We start from the raw sequence: 21,389 nt of genomic DNA on the forward strand, positions 1-21,389 counted from the left end.
AAAATAATGAATACTTTTAAGAAATCAGTTTAAAATCCACACTTTATATTTAACCATAGAATAATTTTAAATAAATAGCATGTACAGTGTGTGCAAACCTGATGAAAATCTACAGGAAATGTTTTCATTATTCTATTGTTAGCTGGAGTTGCCTGAATTGGTTTTGATTTGTTAACTTCTTTCAGGAGCTTAATATTTTAATGTATTTTAACTAACTTATTGTTCTTGTTACCCCTCCCAGTCGCTCACATTTTGAACAAGGTAGCACCAGTTAAAAAATTACAGAAGTTTTCCAAGTCAGTGCACCCTTTTCATACAGGGTTTTTTTTCCTGTTTGGCATGGTGCCTAAACCCTTAAAGCAAAAGGAAAATGAAATGGAATCACAAAGGTTAAATCACCATCCACACCCAGGTGCCTGAATATGATTGATGGGTGCAGATAATGTTCACATGTTGATGCTTGCCCAAAGCAGTTTTCTTTTTCTTTTTGCTGTCAAACAAATGTGTTCCTATTGAACACACTGATCATGTCATTCTGACAGAAATGATGCTGTTGTTGTCAGAGCTAAGCTGCTCTTCACTCGATAATTGCTCTCTGTATCTGGCTCTAATTCCTATGCTCACCTCACCAGTATGTTCCTCATTACTCACAATAAGTTAGGGATAACATTATATAAATAAAATAAAAACTGATCATGTCAATTGCAAGTATTTCCACCATTTGTCGCAATGACAGCCTGACAATGACGTCTCATGGTCCAGACTCATGATGTTGTTGTGAGGCAATTCGTTCCATTCATCCACAAGTGCTACATGCTGTTCTGCCAGTTTACGTGGGGGTAGGATACCATCATCCAGTCTTCAGTTGTCTTTGGTTCACCTGGTCCCAGATGTTTTCTATGAGGTTCAGGTCACTGGAAAATGCTGGCCATACCATACTGTATGAGGCATTCCAACGTCCTGAACTTCAGTTGTGACACCTCTGGCATGATGCAGTGGAGCATTATGATCCATGAACAGAAGGTTGGGGGTGTGCCGTGGGGGATATCTGAGTCCTCATGTACTGGTCATCGTTGCGGTCTGTGACTGGCGAGGCTCCACTCCTGGGTTCGTCACAAACTCTGTCAGTAGTTCAGTGTCTTGATGTGTGTCTGATGAGGTCAGATTCTACTTGTGTAGGACCCAAAATACAGGAGACTGCCCAATAGCAGTTTATGACTGCCGGAATTTCACATACTTTTATTTATTTATTTATTTTACTTGTTCTGTCCAACAACTGAGCAAACAGATGAGAGCTGAAGGCCTTTTGTGTTAGACAGGTTTATTGTTACAAAAAGAGGTTGTGAATGTTCGGATAACCAGATTGTACATTTGTACGAACCCCTTATTTGTTTTTTTATCATTTTTTATTTATTTGTTATATTTTTTGTTTACGGATATATACATATTATTTTTATTAAAGGGGAGAGAGAGGGGGAATGTGTGTTGTGTGTGGGTGTAGAAGAAAAATACAAAAAAGGGGGAAGGAGAAAGTAGGGATACAAGCACAGAGTTGCTACTTTGAATAGGTTATTATTTTAAACTGTGAAACAAGATCTGCAGAAAGACAAATATTACATCCAAACGTGACACTAAGATGAACGGAAGACATCTGTCCACCGTGGGTTAGGAGGAGGGATGAAGCAGACAGGGAGCAGTGTGGCAGTTTGCACGTGCACGGGATGATGTAGATACATGCACGCTGCCAAAGTGAACCATGTGATCGTAAGGGGAACCAGATCCTTATAGCCCAACCAGCCAGACCAGGAGAGTATGGGAGACCGCTTGTGGTGGTTCAACCTCAAAGCACCACATAGGCGTTAGTATTTCTTTATTTTTCTTTAAATTCAAAACATTCATTTTTACTTTGTTTACTTAAAATAAATTAACAATGGGTGCACACATTTGATTAATTTGTTTTAAGTGAGAAAAAGTAGTTTATTCACTTTTGTTTGTTTTCTGAGTTTCCATCTCAGGTGAGCCATCCACAGTAATGAGCAGAGGAGATTGGGAAATTCCTCTGGGGAACTGCAGGGGTTGCCAACTCTCCTCATGGACTTTATTTTTGCTTATTTAAATGAAATGATTTAGTCCACTTTCTGTTTGAAGAAAACTTTTGTATCATATGAATTTTGTTTGGCTTCTGTTTCTCTGTTTTGTAATCAGATTAATTAGTTTGAATGTTTAATTAGTTAGTTTCCCCTCCCTCATGTGTCTAGTATGGTTTGTCCCTGTCTATAAAGCTTCCCCAGTGTGTCAGTGTAATGGCTTAGTCTGGTCAGGCCTGTTCAGTTTAGTCCCACGTGGTTTGTTTTTTTTTAGTTATGTTTTCAGTTGGGCCCAAATTACTTTAGTTTTGAAACTATACTGTTTTTGTACATTTTTTATCTTCCTTTACAAAGAAAAAACTACAAAAAAAAATATATTAAAAGATCTTGCAAGAAAACACCTCTTTTTGTCCATTGACTAATTGTGAACCTTCACAATTGGTGTCAGAAGTGGGATAGTCAATTGGACATTAGTTTAAATCATGCGAGGAGCCAGAGCCAAAGCTTCAAACCTGTCATCAGACAAAGATGCACAAAAGGACTCTGACGCTGAGGAGAGTGGAGCTGTAGGTGGCACTGCAGCTGAAGAAGGTAAGGAGCCCAGCTTATCTGACCTTGCAAGCATTCTGCAAACCCTCATTGGACAGCAAAGGGCACAACAAACCATGTGGGATAAAGAAGTTGCCAGACAAGATCAGAGGTTTAAGGCTCTTCAACACCAGTTCAGCCTTCTTCAACCTGAGGTCCAATCACACACTGCAGACCAAGAATCCACTACATCACCAGTATGTCAAACAACTAATGCTTCTGGTGGCTCTCACTCAGAGGCTTCATCCCCGCAAAGGGACCTTGGCTCAGGTGATGTGTTTACTCTTCATTCAAATTTTAAGCAACAACCAAAGTTACATCCTTTAAATGAAGATGATGACATTGAGCACTTCCTGATAACTTTTGAGAGAATAGCAACAGCTTGCAGATGGTCAAAGTCAGAGTGGGCATTCCATCTCATCCCATTACTGACCGGCAAGGCCAGAAGCGCATGTGCTCATATGGATGTTGATGATTCAATGAATTTTGACGAAGTTAAGTGTGCTATTGTCCAGAAATATGACATAAACTGTGAAACCTATCGTCAGAGATTTCGCTCCCTCCACGTGAAGCCAGATGAAACACCAAAGGAGCTGTACACCAGGCTGAAAGACCTCCATGGGAAATGGATTCGACCCAAAGGTAAAACTGGTGAAGAAATTAGTGACATGATTATACTGGAGCAGTATCTTCGAATGTTGTCACCAGAACTTCAAGTGTGGATTAAGGAAAGGGATCCAAAAACTGCATCTGAAGCTGCTTCTTTGGCTGATGCATTCGTGGCTGCGCGATGGAAGAAGCAATCGTGGGCTTACAGTATCCACAAGAGGAGTGGGCAGGCTGCTGCCCAACAAGACTCAGCAGCTGTTTTGAGTGTGAGTAAGCCCCCATTGACGGAAAAAGTAACCTCTGCACACCATTCTAAATCTTTTATTAGAAAGCCCATTTGCTATTTGTGTGGACAGGAGGGCCACACAAAGCCCAAGTGCCCCCAAGCTATTGCAAAGTTTACGCAGATGTGTTTTGTGCCCAGAGCAGCACCTGAACCAATCCATGTGACGAGTCCTTTGAAGGAGACCACTGTGGAAATAAATGACACCGGAAGTGCCCAAACATTAGTTCAGAGAAGGTATGTCTCACCTCACGCCATCTCTTCCACCAAGGCCCTCTCCATCTGCTGCGGCATGGTGATGAGAAGCAATATCAAACTGCTAATGTTTACCTTAAAGTGAAGGGACAGATCTATCTGCTGAATGTTGGTATTGCAGACAGTTTGCCTTACCCAGTGGTGTTGGGACATGATCTACCTGTACTACTGGACTTATTGCATGTCACTCCAGGATGTAATGTTGCTGTCACTCGGGCCCAAGCGAAACAAAAAGATGAGACCATTAAAATTTTGAACTCAATGCCCTTCTATGATGCAGACATAGGAGTTGGGTTGTTAAAAGAGCATAAATCATGCAAATAGCGAAGGCGAGAGAAGTTTCTGCATAATAATGTCGATTCAACTGAAGCATTGCCAGAACCTGACACTTTGCTTGGTTACCAAATCGCTGGTAATATTGGTGAGTTGCAGCACCAGGATGAGACCTTAGCAGAGTGTTTTAAAAAGCTGAACTGCAGAAGTGCCACGACTGACCTCTGCATTGAAAATGGCATCCTCTATCAACAGCACGGAGCAGTGAAACAACTAATGGTTCCTCGTGACGTCAGAGACACCATTTTATCTCTGGGCCATTCAATTCCTTGGGCTGGCCACCTTGGGAAGAGCAAAACCTTGGCTCAAATCCAGAGGTGGTTTCACTGGCCTGGTCTACAGAAAGATGTCTCTAACTTCTTTAAAAGTTGCCCGCAGTGCCAGAAGACTTCCAGCAGATACCCACCTAAAGCTCCTCTGGTGCCTTTGCCACTCATCAGCACCCCCTTTGAACGCCTTGGAATGGACATTGTGGGCCCAGTGGAGAGAAGCAAGTGTGGTAACCGGTTTATGCTCGTCATTACAGACTACGCAACAAAGTACCCTGAAGTTTTTGCTCTGAAGTCAGTAAAAGCCAAGACGGTTGCTTTTTGCCTGGTTCAGTTTTTTTCAAGGGTTGGTTTTCCAAAGGAAATCCTGACTGACCAGGGGAAAAATTTCATGTCTAAACTGCTGAAAGATGTGTATCAGTTACTTGGCATCAAAGGCCTAAGGACTACACCTTACCATCCTCAAACAGATGGGTTAACAGAAAGATTTAATCAAACGTTGAAGCAAATGTTACGCAAGTTCATCAATGACACAGGTTCTGACTGGGACCAGTGGCTTCCCTGTCTGCTTTTCACTTATAGGGAAGTTCCACAAGCCTCCACTGGGTTTTTCCCATTTGAGTTGCTGTTTGGACATGAAGTGAGGGGACCTTTAGCGCTGTTGAGGGAAACCTGGGAGGATGGAGAAGGTAGAGAACCAATTAATATTGTGTCTTATGTCATTAAGATGAGAGAAAAGTTGGAGAAGATGTCTGCCCTTACTCAGGAGCAAATGGTGATCTCTCAAACAAACCAGAAAACCTGGTATGACAAAGCTGCTCGCACCAGAAGTTTTTGCCCAGGTCAGAAAGTGTTGGTGATGCTGCCAACAGTGGAGAGCAAGCTACTGGCTAAGTGGCAAGGGCCCTTTGAAGTTATTCAAAAATTGGGTCCCACCACTTACAAAATCTCTGTTCCAGGTCATAGCCACAGCAGTCGTGTTCTGCATGTCAATCTGCTGAAGGAGTGGATCCCTGGAGCAGAAGAAAAACACACAGTGACCTTCATAAGGAGCATAGCTGATGAGGAAGTGGAGGAACAATATCTGCCCACTCCATCCGCAACTGCTCTCCAACTAAGCCACTTATCTGAACAACAGCAACTCCAGGTTAGAGCTCTGTGTTCACCAGTCGTGTTCAGTGAGAAACCAGGATGCACCAATGTCACCACTCATGACATCTCTTTGAAAGAGAATGCTGTGGTCAAACGCCTAAGTTACAGGATTCCAGAACGGTTACTTGGTCCCCTGCAAAAGGAAATTGATCTGATGCTGTCCCTAGGCATTATTGAAGCTTCTCAGAGTGAGTGGTTCAATCGAATTGTTCTTGTCCCAAAAAAGGATGGAACCATAAGGTTTTGTATAGACTTTCGTTATCTCAACTCTGTTTCTAAGTTTGATTCATACCGTACACCACGGATTGATGAACTCATTGACCGCCTTGGTAAGGCAAAATATCTGTCAACAATTGATCTCTCCAAAGGATATTGGCAGGTCCCATTAACAACCAGGTCCAGGGAGCTGACTGCCTTCAGAACACCATGGGGCCTATATCATTTCACTGTCATGCCATTTGGATTACACGGAGCTCCGGCCACATTTCAAAGATTAATGGACAAGGTATTGTGTGGTCTGTCACAGTTTACATCTGCATACCTTGACGACATTTTGGTGTACAGGAACAGCTGGGAAGAACATCTGGAACACCTGAAGATTGTTTTGGAGTGTCTCCACACTGCAGGTTTGACTATTAATCCGGCAAAGTGTGACCTGGTGAGGAAAGAGATCCAGTACCTTGGCTACGTCATTGGGAATGGAGAGGTAAAGCCACAAGTGGAGAAAGTGCAGGCCAGGCAGTCCTGTCCTTTACCTCAAACTAAGAAACAGTTAAGATCTTTCCTTGGCATGTCCGGCTGGTATCACAAATTCATTCCCAATTTTTCAACTAGAGCAGCTTCACTGACTGACATGACAAGTAAAAAGGGCCCCATCCTGCTGCAGTGGACAGAGGAATCAGAACTGGCTTTTAGAGACATTCAATAAGCCTTAAGTGGACATCCTGTTCTGAAGTGTCCTGACTTTCAACAACATTTCATACTGCAAACTGATGCTTCAGACAGAGGGCTTGGTGCTGTACTGCTCCAAGGACCTATTAAACATCGCCATCCTGTTGCTTTCATCAGTCGCAAACTGCACCCCAGAGAAACCCGTTATTTTACCATTGAGAAGGAGTGTCTGGCGGTGAAATGGGCCTTGGATTCTTTCAAGTATTACCTTTTGGGAAGGTCCTTCACCATAGAGACAGACCATAAAGCACTGAAATGGCTGGAAAGCATGAAGGACACGAACAGCAGAATCACCCGTTGGTACCTGGCGATCCAGCCTTTCAACTTTGAAGTCATCCACATCCCTGGCAAAGAAAACATCGTTGCTGACTATCTTTCCCGCTGCCATCGGGAAAGTCCGGAGGAGGGGAAGTGTGTGGTGGTTCAACCTCAAAGCACCACATAGGCGTTAGTATTTCTTTATTTTTCTTTAAATTCAAAACATTCATTTTTACTTTGTTTACTTAAAATAAAATAACAATGGGTGCACACATTTGATTAATTTGTTTTAAGTGAGAAAAAGTAGTTTATTCACTTTTGTTTGTTTTCTGAGTTTCCATCTCAGGTGAGCCATCCACAGTAATGAGCAGAGGAGATTGGGAAATTCCTCTGGGGAACTGCAGGGGTTGCCAACTCTCCTCATGGACTTTATTTTTGCTTATTTAAATGAAATGATTTAGTCCACTTTCTGTTTGAAGAAAACTTTTGTATCATATGAATTTTGTTTGGCTTCTGTTTCTCTGTTTTGTAATCAGATTAATTAGTTTGAATGTTTAATTAGTTAGTTTCCCCTCCCTCATGTGTCTAGTATGGTTTGTCCCTGTCTATAAAGCTTCCCCAGTGTGTCAGTGTAATGGCTTAGTCTGGTCAGGCCTGTTCAGTTTAGTCCCACGTGGTTTGTTTTTTTTTAGTTATGTTTTCAGTTGGGCCCAAATTACTTTAGTTTTGAAACTATACTGTTTTTGTACATTTTTTATCTTCCTTTACAAAGAAAAAACTACAAAAAAAAATATATTAAAAGATCTTGCAAGAAAACACCTCTTTTTGTCCATTGACTAATTGTGAACCTTCACACCGCTGTACCAGGAGCACCCCCCACAACGGGACCCACGCAGCCCGAGCAGGATAACCATCCATCCATCTTCCTCCGCTTATCCGGGACCGGGTCGCGGGGGCAGCAGACTGAGCAGAGATGCCCAGACTTCCCTCACCCCAGTCACTTCCTCCAGCTCCTCTGGGGGGACCCCGAGGCGTTCCCAGGCCAGCCGAGAGACGTAGTCTCTCCAGCGTGTCCTGGGTCTTCCCCGGGGCCTCCGCCCAGTGGGACATGCCCGGAACACCTCTCCAGGGAGGCGTCCAGGGGGCATCCGGACTAGATGCCTGAGCCACCTCAGCTGGCTACTTTCGATGTGGAGGAGAAGCGGTTCTACTCCGAGCTCTCCGCGGGTGACTGAGCTTCTCACCCTATCTCTAAGGGAGCGCCCCGCCACCCTACGGAGGAAGCTCATTTCAGCCGCTTGTATTCGGGACCTCGTTCTTTCGGTCATGACCCATAGCTCATGACCATAGGTGAGTATTGGAACGAAGATCGACCGGTAAATTGAGAGCTTTGCTTTTCGGCTCAGCTCTCTCTTCACCACGACGGACCGATAGAGCGACCGCATAACTACGGACGCCGCTCCGATCCGCCTGTCAATCTCACGCTCCGATCTTCCCTCACTCGTGAACAAGACCCCAAGGTATTTAAACTCCTCCACCTGGGGCAAGGACACTCCACCCACCGAGAGATGGCAAACTACCTTACTCCGGTCAAGGACCATGGCCTCAGATTTAGCGGTGCTGACCCTCATCCCAGCCGCTTCACACTCGGCCGCAAACCGCCCCAATGTCGCTGGAGGCTCCGGTTTGATGAAGCCAACAGGATAACCCAAATTATCAAATGTACTTGCTTTGATAATTCAAATTTGTCCTTTCTAAACATGAGATCTCTGTAGTGTAGGTTTCGTCTGCTCTCTAGTGGTGATAACAAGACACTTGCTGTCAACATTTTGCGGCAGTGGCTCAGGAGGTTGAGCGGGTCGTCCAATGATCAAAGGGTCGGCAGTTCGGTCCCACTCCCCCCATTCAACTGTTGTTGTGACCTTGGGCTAGACACTTCACCCTCCCTGCCTCCAGTGCGGCTCAACTGGTGTGTGAATGTGTGAAACTATAAAGGCAGTGTGCACTTTTTTTGTTGTTTTCCACTACACTTATATTTACTTACATTTATCTGAATTTTTTTGATGTTTTGAATTTTGAACCTTGCACAATAAAGTTATTATCTGGTCTGTCTCTGGTGGCATTTCTTTAGGATAACTAATAATATGCTTAAGAAAAAGTAATCACCACTAAAAAATGCCATTGATCAGTATCAAATGTTTAATGCAAAAAATAATCAGTATCATATCAAATCTTAAAAGTTTGGTATTACCCATCACTGGAACCAACTGATTAAAATTATTTCCTATAACTTTGATAATCATGGCTTACAGGAAAAAAAAAAAGATCTGTGTCACAGAAATAAGAATTTTGTGAAAAAACATGTTGAAAACTCTTACAGCTAATCAATTCAAAACACCTGGAAAGGTCTCCAAAGCCTTGAATGATCTCCCAGTCTGTGTCATAAGCTACTTAATCATTGGGGTGACTCCTAGATGGACAGATGTCCAGAAGACAGTCATCAACACCATTCACAAAAAGAGCAAGCCACATAATGCCAATACTAAGCAGGATGGTTGTTTGCAGAATGACTATAGAGTCAGAGCATAAAGAGCCTCCACAATCATACAAATGCTAGACATGGGTGATAAATGTTGCATCCTTCATGTCAAACTACTCATGAGTGAGAAAAATCTGAAGCTACAGAAAAAAAAATGTTTTATGGTCCAAAGGTTTTTCTTTTAGATCAAATTAAATGTTGCATTTGTAATAAAAGGTGCCAGAGTCTGGCGGTAGATTGATGAAAACAAAATGTGTGTTGCTTCAACTCCAGTTTGTAAATTCCTGTCAGTGATTATTTGGGGTGCCATACCATCTGCTGGTAAGTGTCCACTTGTTTCCTGAAGTCTATGACTAATCCAACCATCTAGCAGGAAATTCTAGAGCACTTTATGCTGCCCTCTGCTGGCAGTCTCTGGCAACTTCTCTTCTGTGCATAAAGTTTATAAGTGCTCTGTACATAGTGATTGTGCTACTTTTCTTTTTAACCATAACTGAAGTGTGTTGTTACAACTCTGGTCAATCTCGTTTCTTTTTGTTTCATGAAGTGTGATGTATTTTGTGGGACATTGCTGTGGTTTATACATTTTTGTTTGTCTTTTTGTGATTTTTGTTTACAAGTGTGGGTTGCTGAGTGGTACAGGCTGCAGACCGGACCAAAGCCCTTAAAACTAAATCATCACCTCTCCCCCCACACTCACAATTCTCAACAGCACTGTCCCCTCAACAGACTCACACAGGTTCCTGGGGTCCATCATCTCACGGGACCTTAAGTGGACCGCTCACATTGACTTGGTCCGGAAAAAGGCTCAGCAAAGGTTGTACTTCCTGCGACAACTCAAGAAGTTCAACCTGCCTCAGGAGCTGCTGACCATCTTCTACATGGCAATAATCTAATCTGTCCTGACCACATCCATCACGATCTGGTTTGGTTCAGCTACCAGACACGACAGGAACAGACTACAGAGAATCATTAGATCCACTGAAAGGATTATTGGTTCCAGCCTTCCCCCCATTCAGGACCTGTACCGATCCAGAGCCAGGAAGTGGGCTGGCAGGTTCGTAAAAGACCCCTCTCATCCCGGACACTGCCTTTTCAGCCTCCTCCCGTCAGGGCGGCGCTTTAGGACAATGCGAACCAAAACGACCACCACAAAGAGAGCTACGTCCCCCGAGCTGTCATTCTTATGAACTCCTGACTCCGGACCACTCAAGGACACTGAACAACCACAGAAACTGTCAAACTGGAACTACTGCTCCTGCATTCTTGACTTTTTTATTTTATTTTATTTCTTTATTTACTTATGTTTATTTATTCATACATCTACCTTCTTTTTATTATTTATCCTTTTGTTTGTCTTACCCCTGACACTTTCTATACCATGCTAGTTTGCACGAGAGCACAAGAAACTGAAGACAAATTCCCTGTACATGCGCTGTACTTGCCAAATAAAGTGATTCTGATTCTGAGAAAGGAGCTCAGCTGCAAATCTTTTTTATTTGTGTGGCCTTTTCTCTTCAATTGGTCTGTATAATGTCCTCCAAGAGAAGTTCAGCAGAACGTTTACAGTAAAAACGGTTTTACAGTTTTGTGTGAGTCTATTCCAGCTTTGTAAGCCTTGTGATCCACGTAGATAAAACAGATCATACATAATAGAACATTTACTGTCTCTGCAAAACAAACTTTTTTTTATAAAACAGAAACATTGAATTATAGAAGTAAAAACCCAAGTATTATGAATCAGCTATGACTGAAATCCTTTATATTTACACTTCCTAATAGTTTTCTTACAGTTTCTTAAAAAATAATGTAATGTTCATATAAAGCTGTCACAAGTTGTCAGGCAAACTCACTATGAGTATTTAAGGACTCCTTTAAGTAAAAAGCAGCTCTGTTCATGAAACTGTCTTCCTAGAAGCAGCAGAAACAGACGAGACCTTTACATTTGTTGCCATTTGAGTCCAGAGAGAAAAAAAGCAATTGCTACCACCAGAACCTGCTTTAAAATCAGATGTAAACCAGAAACATGCCCGCCTTCCTTTGCAGCTGAAACACTTGGAAACATAAAGTATAAATACTCCACAAAGTATAAATAGAAAAAGTAATTAAGTAATTGAAAAATGGGATAAACTAAGAAAAACTAAATAGAGAAGTTGCAAAAGTAGTTGATAAAGTAAAAAGTGAATGAACAACTTTAAAATAATAGTACAAACATGGATACTTTCCACCATCAGTTTTTATTTGGGATTTTGTGACTATGAATAATACAGTTACATATATCAGAAATACATAAAATGGATGACGCAAGAGTTACCCATTTGCTCCCACTTTCCTCTTAATATTTGTTTAATAATATACTTTATAACATGGTTATTAAGTTTCACATTTAGTTGGTGCAGATTTCTAAATATCAACATAAATGGGTCACAAAGTAATCTGGTGAAACACAAAGAAAAAAAACTTGTTACAAAAGATGTTTAAAGTAAAGTTTTTTTGTTTTTGGAACAATGTATCTACTTGTATGCATACAGTACCAGAAGTTCAAACACAAGGAATGCTGACTTTAGCCAAGTAAAATCCACGTTTTCAAAATTAAATGATTATATAATTATACAAAAGAGCTTAAGATTGCTAAATTTTTATTTTGTACTTAAACAGTTCATGATGGTAAGGGGATGTGACTGATAAGATGCAGTATTACAGTTGTTCTGTAAAGTAAAACAAAAAGTATTCCAGAAGATTCTTCACCAAGGCTTTCAGTGAGTTTCCTTTGGGTTTTTTCCATTTGATTATTCAAAAAAAATGTATAAATAACCCTGCACCTTCCAAAGAAAATGTTATCATTATTTTTACTTCTCCAAAGTTTCCCCAATAACCATCAACCCAATCCTCACAACCAGCGCTGATTATTTTCAAAGAATAGTTTGTTGTAGAGAAATTACAAACATTCATCAAGTAAAACTCTGCAGATTGAGTCTTCTTGTGTTCATGCGTTTCCTTCAATGCTCTCATCGACTTGAACAATCCTCAAGGAAAACTGCTGTAAGGAACAGTTTTGTCTGAAGAACTGAAAGTATAAAAGAAGTTATAATTTAAAAAAAAAAAACTATATTAAAGATTTTTATAAATGAACATCACAAATAAAGCCAGTCTTACCTCAGCCAAAGCTTCATTTAGGTCTGACTCTGATTGTTGAATCAATGAGCTTAAACTCATGTTCAAATGAACCAAAGTATCTATGAAAACGTGACACAATCATTGAGATATCAATACTTTGAAATAGTTTAACATGTGTTTTGGACAAGTAAAAAAAGCAAAACACAAAACTGAATCTGGAATTATAACAACATCTTGTGTTTTTGTTTGTATGTTTGTGTGAATTTTCAGTTTCCTGTATACTTTTTTGTATTCGTAGTAGACAGCAAAGTAAGAATTTCATTGTGCAGGGAAACCCGTTTCTTACTGTTCAAATGACAATAAACCCTTTGAATCTTGAATTCAGCAAATATTAATAGAAATTATGTTGACATCTTAAAGAATTACTTACTGGGCCCTTAGAGTCCACATCATAGTCGTTTCAGGAGGATTGCGTGTAAAACAAAATAACTAACTGTTAAATCTTACAAAAAAAATTAGTACATGTTTTAAAAATATATGTATTTTAAAGACATAGCGATAAATTAGTAGAGAAGAAGAGTGCTGGAGTTTGTTGTTCTATGATAGTTATCAAGGTTTCTTATTAGAAATTAATATAAATATTCCATTGAAACATAAGAATCCTCAAAAATGATATTATATTGTAGAACATTTGCACTATACATTGTTGAATAATAAAATCAGGATTTGATTGAAATGTCTTACCAATAAAAAACATGCATTTCAACTGCATTAACTGGATGGATACATTTACATACAAAAGCCATGCAAATGTGCTTTTACACTAAGAAAACTAGAAACTGAGAACAGTCCTTTTAATACAATGCAGATGGTTTGCTTTGACCATCTGGTCCACACAGATATTTTCTGTGCACAATGAACTATAACTAGGTTCCCTTTCAAAGTACCAAAACTTTTCTTTTATGACTGATCAAGACTCACTTTTCTATGGAAACAAAAACATTTAACAAAGCAAATGCGTCAGCCCAGTCCTTTTTGGTGTATGTTGATTACAATTTAAAAGTAGCAAATTGTAGCGTTTGAAGAACAAAATACACTTCAAACAAAACAGGCTGGTGTGAACACATCCTGAGCATAAGCACAGTTTACCAAGCACAGATTCTTACCCGTAAATGCAGTAACTGTAACTCCACTGCTTCTTATGCCTTCAAACACACAGAAGAGAGTAAAGGTGTATTTCGTCCGAGCAGTGAGTGATGTGACCATGTATGATACAGGTCCTCCTCCTTCTGGTGCGCTGATGTTTGTCTCTGTTCCATTAAACTGCAGCACGAAGCTGATATTTGTGTTCATTCTACTCCATTCAAGAGTAATGCTGGTCTCAGTCTGTGCAGATGCTCTAAAGTTTTCTGCATTTTGAGGAGCTAAAAAAAAGCAGAGGAAATATTAAAGTTTTAAAATATAAGCAAGAAATATATATTTAGTAAAAAAAAACATTATAAAGTTGTAAATAAATTTTCATTTAAACAAATTAATTTAAAATTTTGTATCCACATTTACACATTCACTGGAGTAGCAGAAAACCCAGTCTAGTCATGGTCTGGAATCCCTCAGTAATTCTAATAATTGACTCTGAATTTGAAAGAGGGAGGAGTTCAGTCCCAGTTACTTTGGGAGTTTGTCGTGGCCTGTTAGGATCATTGTCGTATTTGTGTATATGTTTTCTTTGGGGTTATGTTGTATTGTCATTTATGTTTCTGTTAATATGGAGAGGTAGTTGTCTGTTATGGAGGTAATTTTTTGTTTACCCAGGTGATCAGGACTGAAGAGAGAAAGACTGGTGGACGACTTTAAATACCTTTTTAGTCCAACCCATGCAAGGGGTGGGGGGGTTGGACTGTAGTTAATATTATTTGGTGGTTTAAAGGCTGAATGATTTGGGTTTGCATTTTTTTCCCAACTTTTCCATTTATAAAAAATTGTTCCTGTCCAGCAGCTCAGCAAACAGCTCAGAGCTAAAGGCCTCTTGTGTTACATTTTACTGTTACCCTAGGTTAGGGGGTTGTGAATGTTCTGACACACAAAGTGTATTTTTTGTAAACCCCTTTTGAATTTAAAGCTCAACTTTATTTATATTGATTTGGTTTGTGTACCTTTTTTGTTTGACCAGAATGAATAGAAGGAGAGAAGACAGTGGGATATCAGAGACTAGATTAGAGGATAAAAGAAAAGAAAAAGGCGTAGGGTTAAGGAAGTTAGAGGATGATTAAAGAAATGGTGGGATGAGGGAACAGAATAAAAAAACAACAAGTTGCTGGAGGTTTATCATCATAACTGTCTATTTTTGCTTTTTTTTATGTCCCCTCGTCCCATGGATGAAAGGTAAATAACAGCCTGACTATGGATTCAAACTATTATCACTGCCAGGAATAAGAAGGCACCCTATCAGTAGTAGTAGTTTGTTTGTATTTTTCTGCTTTATCAGTTTCTGGCCATGTGCTGGAATCAGCAACACAACTTCTCATAACTTAGTCTGAAATAAGTGGCTGCTCTAACATTCAATAACATTTAAAGTGAATTCCTTTAGGAAAAATACATACAAATCAAGATCATTTTACCAGTTGTTACTGTCAGTTGTACTCCGGTGCTTCTGGTGTTTCCATAAACAGAGTAAAGATTGAATGTGTATGTTGTTCCAGCACTGAGAGATGAGACTGTGAAAGTTACTGGTCCATCACCATCAGGGGCTGCAATCATCCTCTCTGTACCATTAAACTGGAGCACATAGCTGGCATTGATGATCTTACTCCACTGCAGAGTGACAGTAGTCTCTGTTCTTCTCAATAAAGTCAAATTGTTCACATTCAGAGGAACTGAGAATGAAACACACAATAGAAGTTTTGATTTTATTATAAGTATCAATAACATCATGTCTCCTTTTTTAACTGACAACAGTAATTGCCTACTTTTAATCAGTGCAGTACTTGAACATACATACCTGCTTTGTAACAAATAAATGGAAATTGAGAAGAGCAGTAATTATTTGACCATTGTCCCGGCTTCTCTACAGTAACACATTGATCTCCAGAAGAGCCTTGTTGACTGACTATGTTGTACTGAAACACAGATTGGCTCCCATCAGACCACACTTTCTGGCGATACAGGCCAATCCAGACCGTAACTGCTCCTACTAGAGCTTTAATGATGTTATTTTCTGTATTATTCCGTATGCTGTAAAAAGAAAATATTTACATTACAACACAAAAATGTGAAAGATTAAATAGCTAAATCTTTATAATGATGTAAAATGTTTATTTTTTAGTATCTTCTAAGCAACCTCCAGTTATTAGAACAAAGAATTAAAAATCATCTCTATAAATGTTCAACTCCTTTCTATTCTTTGGTTGCAGCCTTTAGAGGTCATCACAACATGTTATCCTCCATCCAACCCTATCTTTTGCATCACTGAGCATCTTTCACTGCATTAATGAATTTACTCTTGCGTCTTTCTTTACGGCTTCTGCCTGACATCTTTTCTATACTACAACAAATTAATGTTACTATGCTGCAATACTGCAGTATGCCTCAATTATGCTATTAGTTTTTTATGCAATAAAAAAACATTGCTTTGCACATCAAATTGTAAATTTTGATACTAATTACTTAGCAAATTTAAACTTTATAAGTCACCACTTTTGTAGGACAATGAATGCAAAATAGATTTTTAACTACAATTCAACAGTTATTTGCTTTGTGTGGATCAATCTTTTATTGCTTTATGATGGCTGTGATAAAACTTCAGAAGCCTCAGATCCACTGGAAATATGTTAATTGCATAAACGGTTGAAGAGTTAAAACAACTTAAAGAATGTCAACACTGGAGCTAAAGTTTCAGTGTTAAAGGGTTCATCTAAATATATCGAACTATTTCCTGATTATGAGTGAAAACTTTATTGTTAGAAAACTAGGATTTGGAAGCCACAAGGTACAGTTTAGGCATTGCAAAAATGAGAAATAGCTTCAAGAGTCAGAAACTGCAACTGAGAAACGGTGTACAGATGGGGGCCAAGAAAAACTGTCAGTGCATCCTAAATTTACATCAACTAATCTGTTTTATTCCTTTAGAGAAGAGGTTTCTCTGGAAAGCAGATCCAAGGTGAAGTAAAGATTAGTGCAACTGTACCTTGCTAAATCCACATAATTCTGCCTGCAGTGTTTCTGTGCTTCTGTCCAGTTCAATGGGGTGTTAATTAGAATGTAACTGGGTGTGCCAGCAACCATACCTGCAAATAAATAAAAGAAAAACACAAATGACAAAAAAAAAACCATCTTCTTGGTTTGAAATCTTGTAATTGAAGATTTTTCTCAGTTTAAGCAAGAGTCACATCCAATGCTTAATAAAACAGAGGTGTTTTGCAGAAAGAGGAACACCGGCTGGATTTTTGGTGCAGCAGAATTCAAGATCAATAACAGTTTCTAGTGTCAACAGTTCTATGTTGCCAAAAATACTTTACATAAACAGGCATCAAGTTCAATATAAGCTCAGCAGACACTTGAAATGAATAAATTATACTCTGATCAATTGGGAGATTTAAAAGGAACGTTTTCCTTCATTGTAACATTCTGACAGATAAATATATAAGTTTTGAAGCAAAGTTATTGATGTTTAGCTTCAGCAACAACCTACAACGAATGGAGCTGAAACTCAAACATCTTAAAATGGGAGACTAATAAACCTTTCAAATGATAAAGAATAGGGCAAGGAGAATGCACAATTGAAGTCAATAAAATCTGAAAAGTAACTCACCACGATAGCAGACAAAAGGCCGTGGGTTAGTGCACTCATCGTCATCCCAATCGGCGTTGTTACCATAAAGGCGGACACACAACTGTTTACCATTATAATTGTTTGGCTCGCCAGAGGTCCAATACCGAAATGTTGCCTCTCCAACACCATAAAAGCTGCTGTCACTCAAAGACCACCTCCAACTGTTTACCATGTCATCGCGTAGACCAATCCAGGCTTTCCCTTTAAAATAAAAAAGGAATTTATTTAGTCATTGATATAATGTAAAAATGTAGATATAACTGTTCCAAAAGCAAAAGTCAGTACCAACGTGAGGACCTGGAAAAACTCCATTTGCATAATTAAACTATTTTTAGTATTTAAGAAAAGAAAAAAAAATACTGTTATTCTCTGAATTTTACAAAATTTATATTCTGTTTCCAGTGATTTAAAGAATGCCTTATAATTCACAGCTCTGATATTTTAGGGCAGCAAACATTTGTGTATTTGTTTTTCCCTCAGGTTAAAATGGTTAAAATGATTTTTTAATACTGATATAAAAATAAAAAAACTGAAGCAGAATTTAAACAAGTTGATTTGAAAGAGAAAAAAAAAGAGTTAAAAATACAACAAGATACTATCAACTTTTTAAGAGCATGTGACTGAAATAGTACTTTAAGGCCAGGCTATGGCGTTTCATGGCTGCCATAAATTGAACGAGCGTAAAGACAACTGAGGAAGTGAGTGAGGAACCTTACAACCACGCAGGCGCAATTCTAACCGAGCAACCACACATTTTACAACTGCACACAATCGTAACTGAGAAGTGATTCTGTGCACTCACTTCATTTTGCGCGCTCGCTGGGTTTGTGTGTTAAGTGGGTGTGTTTGTCACTTAAGGTCGGAAACCTTTGTGGTTGATCTCATTGGCCGAAATTTGCACGTCAAATCCGGCGAGGCACCAAAATTTACAAATACATCCGTCATGGGGTTTCAGCGTCTGGGTTTGTTTCGCTTCAGCTAATCATGACAACATCCTTCAAAAATCAGACAATGTGATTTTTTTTATTTTTTCTCATTTTGTTTGTCATAAATGAGATATCCCTGTTTTTAAGTGGGACAACCTGAACAATTGGTGGCTGACTAAATACTGTTCTGCCCCACTGTATGTATCGAACCACGACAGCAGTAGTACAATCATAGACTAGTATAATCAGGCTGACTTTTGAAAAAAGCATTTATGCATGTGGATATTATTAGAAAATAAGGAAATATAACATCTGAGCTCATCTAGGGTCATCTCACGTTCCCTGTCAGTTGTCATGGTAGTCATACCAGCTGTACTTCTTGGTGCAGTCAAAGCTGAGATATACTGCTCAACAGGGGCTTTTGGGGGTGTTTGTACACAGTAAAAACTGGTTAAAAATTATTCAACTTGGGTTATCTGCCCAACTTGAAATACTCACCTGTATAACTTGATAATGCAACAATAACTGCATCAACATCTGCTGTATTCTCTATGGTGGCCAGGTCAGTGTAGTTCTGTCTGCAGACACTCTGAGCATCTCTCCAGTTTAAAGGAGTGTTCACAAAGTAGAACTGACGAGTCTGTGCAAAGGAAACACTGAGCACTGCTCCTGAAAAAAACAAAACAAAAAGGTATTCAAATTTTTTCTCTCCAATTTCTTCCTGCTGGGTTACAGCTGGGTTTCTTCCTGCTGGGTTACATTGAAAATGCCAGAGGCAGTTGAGGTAAACAGTCTAGACCTTAGCTCGTTTTCTCAGGTGCTGTCAACATTGGGTATGTATGATAAAGTTTCTTGAATGTCAAAAATGGGATGGGTTGGATTTTCAGGCTTTTCCGCATAGTCACAAATCAACATTTTAAAATGTGACTTTCAGAACATTTTAATGATTAACGTAAAATAAACCCATCTATCTCTATATATCTTTATATATATATATATATAACCACTACACGGTGGCGCAGTGGTTAGCGCTCTTGCCTCCGGTTGGGGGTTTAATGAAAAACAACATCAATGGGGGACCTTTCTGTGTGGAGTTTGCATGTTCTACCTGTGCATGCGTGGGTTCTCTCTGGGATCATGCTTCATAGGTCAATTGGTAACTCTAAATTGTCCATAGGTGTGACTGTGAGAGTGAATGGGTGTGTGATTGAGCATTCTACCCTGCGACAGACTGGCGACCTGTCCAGGGCATCCCCTGCCTCCGCCCACAAGTGGCCGCGATAGGCTCCGGCAGCCCCGTGACCCCGAAAGGGAAAAACGGTATAGAAAATGGATGAATGAATGAATGAATGAATGTATATATATATGTGTGTGTATATATATATATATATATATATATATATATATATATATATATATATATATATATATAAAACAGAAAAAGACAGGCACACCTATACTCAATCTACAGTTGCTGTTTTCTCAGGCTAAGATATTTGAGTAAAAATTGTGAAATACTGTATGTCCTTTTAAAAATGATAGGATAGAGCTGGAAAAGACAGCAGCAAGTGATTTGTCATTATTTGGAGAGTGTACAATACTGTACACCAAAAATCCTAAATCCAAATGTCCTTATAGGTGAATACAGGCCGTCTACAGGTAAAAAAAACAAAAAAGGGCAAACCTTTACAGGTTTACAGGTAAGAACATCGAACAAAGACATTACTCATATGTCATAGTGCAAGCATCACGATATAGTGACCAAACGCACAATGGTACGTTCTGTTTTCATTACATTTCTTGAGCTGATCATCCAATCCCCAAGCTAAATTTCAAGGCACACCTGCACTTCCCTTAAGGCAGGGGTGGGCAATTCCAGGCCTTGAGGGCCAGTGTGTCTGCATGATTTCCAGATACTCTTGCCTTACTCATGGCTGATTACCTGGTTCAGGTGTATCCAGCCAATCAGAACATGCCAGAGCAGGGTATGTTGGAAAATATGCAGGAATGCGGCCCTCCGTGCCCACCTCTGCCTTAAGGTGTTGCCGTTTCTCTCCACAAGCTCTTCAGGGCCCCAAAACACAGCAGCACCCATATGGGTCAACTCCCCATACGGGTGCACCTGACTAAGGCTTAAAATACCTACTCCAATAAAAATCGTGTTTTTGGTGTTTTTAACATGTTCATGTAGCTTTTTTCTCATAATGGAGGACAAAATAATTTAAGTTTATAACTGCGTTTCTGAATGTTTCTTTATTCAAACCGTGTTGGATCAATGGGATCAATGGGCCAAAGTATCCCTTTTGCTCTGATTTTTAGCATTTTTGCTCAAAACTGCATAATCATAAAGGAAATTCCACTGGGAACTATTTTACAATAAAAACTAATATATAGTTCGAGTGGGACTTAAATGAGGGCTAAGAGGTTATTTATTCAGTTTATTTATAAAGTATATGCAAATGCACATACTAAAATAAAATGTTAATTAAAAATAATCCTGGATATTCATTTAAAAAGTACTGACCTGCAAAAATGAGGAAGATCACTCGATGATCCATGAGTTAAACCTTTAAAAGAAAACCATAAATCATTAATGTTCCTTTCTTACATTAGTGTACACTGCATGACAATGTGCCGTTTGCCATAAACACATTTCACTAGATATGATCTTCTTTGAGTTCTTTTGAATTTGTGTTCCTGCTTGCTACTTGTTTGTTTTGTCTTTCCTCCACCAATACATCAGAAAAACTCCTCCTCCTTTTACAGCAGTCCAGGAATGCAGTAGTACTGGAAAACTTTACCCTGGAAAACAGCCTCTTTAAAAGATTCCAATTCCAAAAATGGAAATAATAAATAAGGCATTAGATTCATAAGTTGCTATTCATAAGTAACCTTTGATTTATTCATCTGGGATGTGGTTATAGGGCAGTTGCCCATTACTTGTAACTATTGATTAAAAATGAATATGTTTATCTAATTTTACTAACAAACAGGAAATAAAATATTTCAGCTTTTAGAACTTAATATTCTGTGCACATGCTCAACGGGTTAACAGATTAAAGATTAATTCAGATTGCTACATTCATTCTTAGCACTTCTGTGTCTTCTTGTTTGTAATTAAATGTTATCAGAGTGTTTACACTATTGCAAGTTTTCAGTAATGGCTCCATGTCCTGCCACATTATACTGTCAAC

General features: G+C 39.2%; 1 protein-coding gene across 1 annotated transcript; it reads right to left on the reverse strand.

The window, feature by feature from the left end:
* Positions 1 to 11,542: 11,542 nt before the first annotated feature.
* Positions 11,543 to 20,933, reverse strand: LOC101163113 (C-type mannose receptor 2-like). The gene is made up of 10 exons (XM_023965787.1): positions 20,720 to 20,933; positions 18,694 to 18,864; positions 17,249 to 17,470; positions 16,625 to 16,724; positions 15,440 to 15,672; positions 15,060 to 15,314; positions 13,608 to 13,865; positions 12,872 to 12,877; positions 12,481 to 12,560; positions 11,543 to 12,391 (listed from the first exon to the last, which is right to left on the reverse strand). Exons 1-10 carry the CDS (start codon positions 20,751 to 20,753, stop codon positions 12,311 to 12,313), a joined length of 1,440 nt encoding a protein of 479 aa, XP_023821555.1. The 5' UTR covers positions 20,754 to 20,933; the 3' UTR covers positions 11,543 to 12,310.
* Positions 20,934 to 21,389: the final 456 nt, after the last annotated feature.

Source organism: Oryzias latipes, chromosome 18, assembly GCF_002234675.1.
Source record: "Oryzias latipes chromosome 18, ASM223467v1".
Classification (NCBI taxonomy): Eukaryota; Metazoa; Chordata; class Actinopteri; order Beloniformes; family Adrianichthyidae; genus Oryzias; species Oryzias latipes.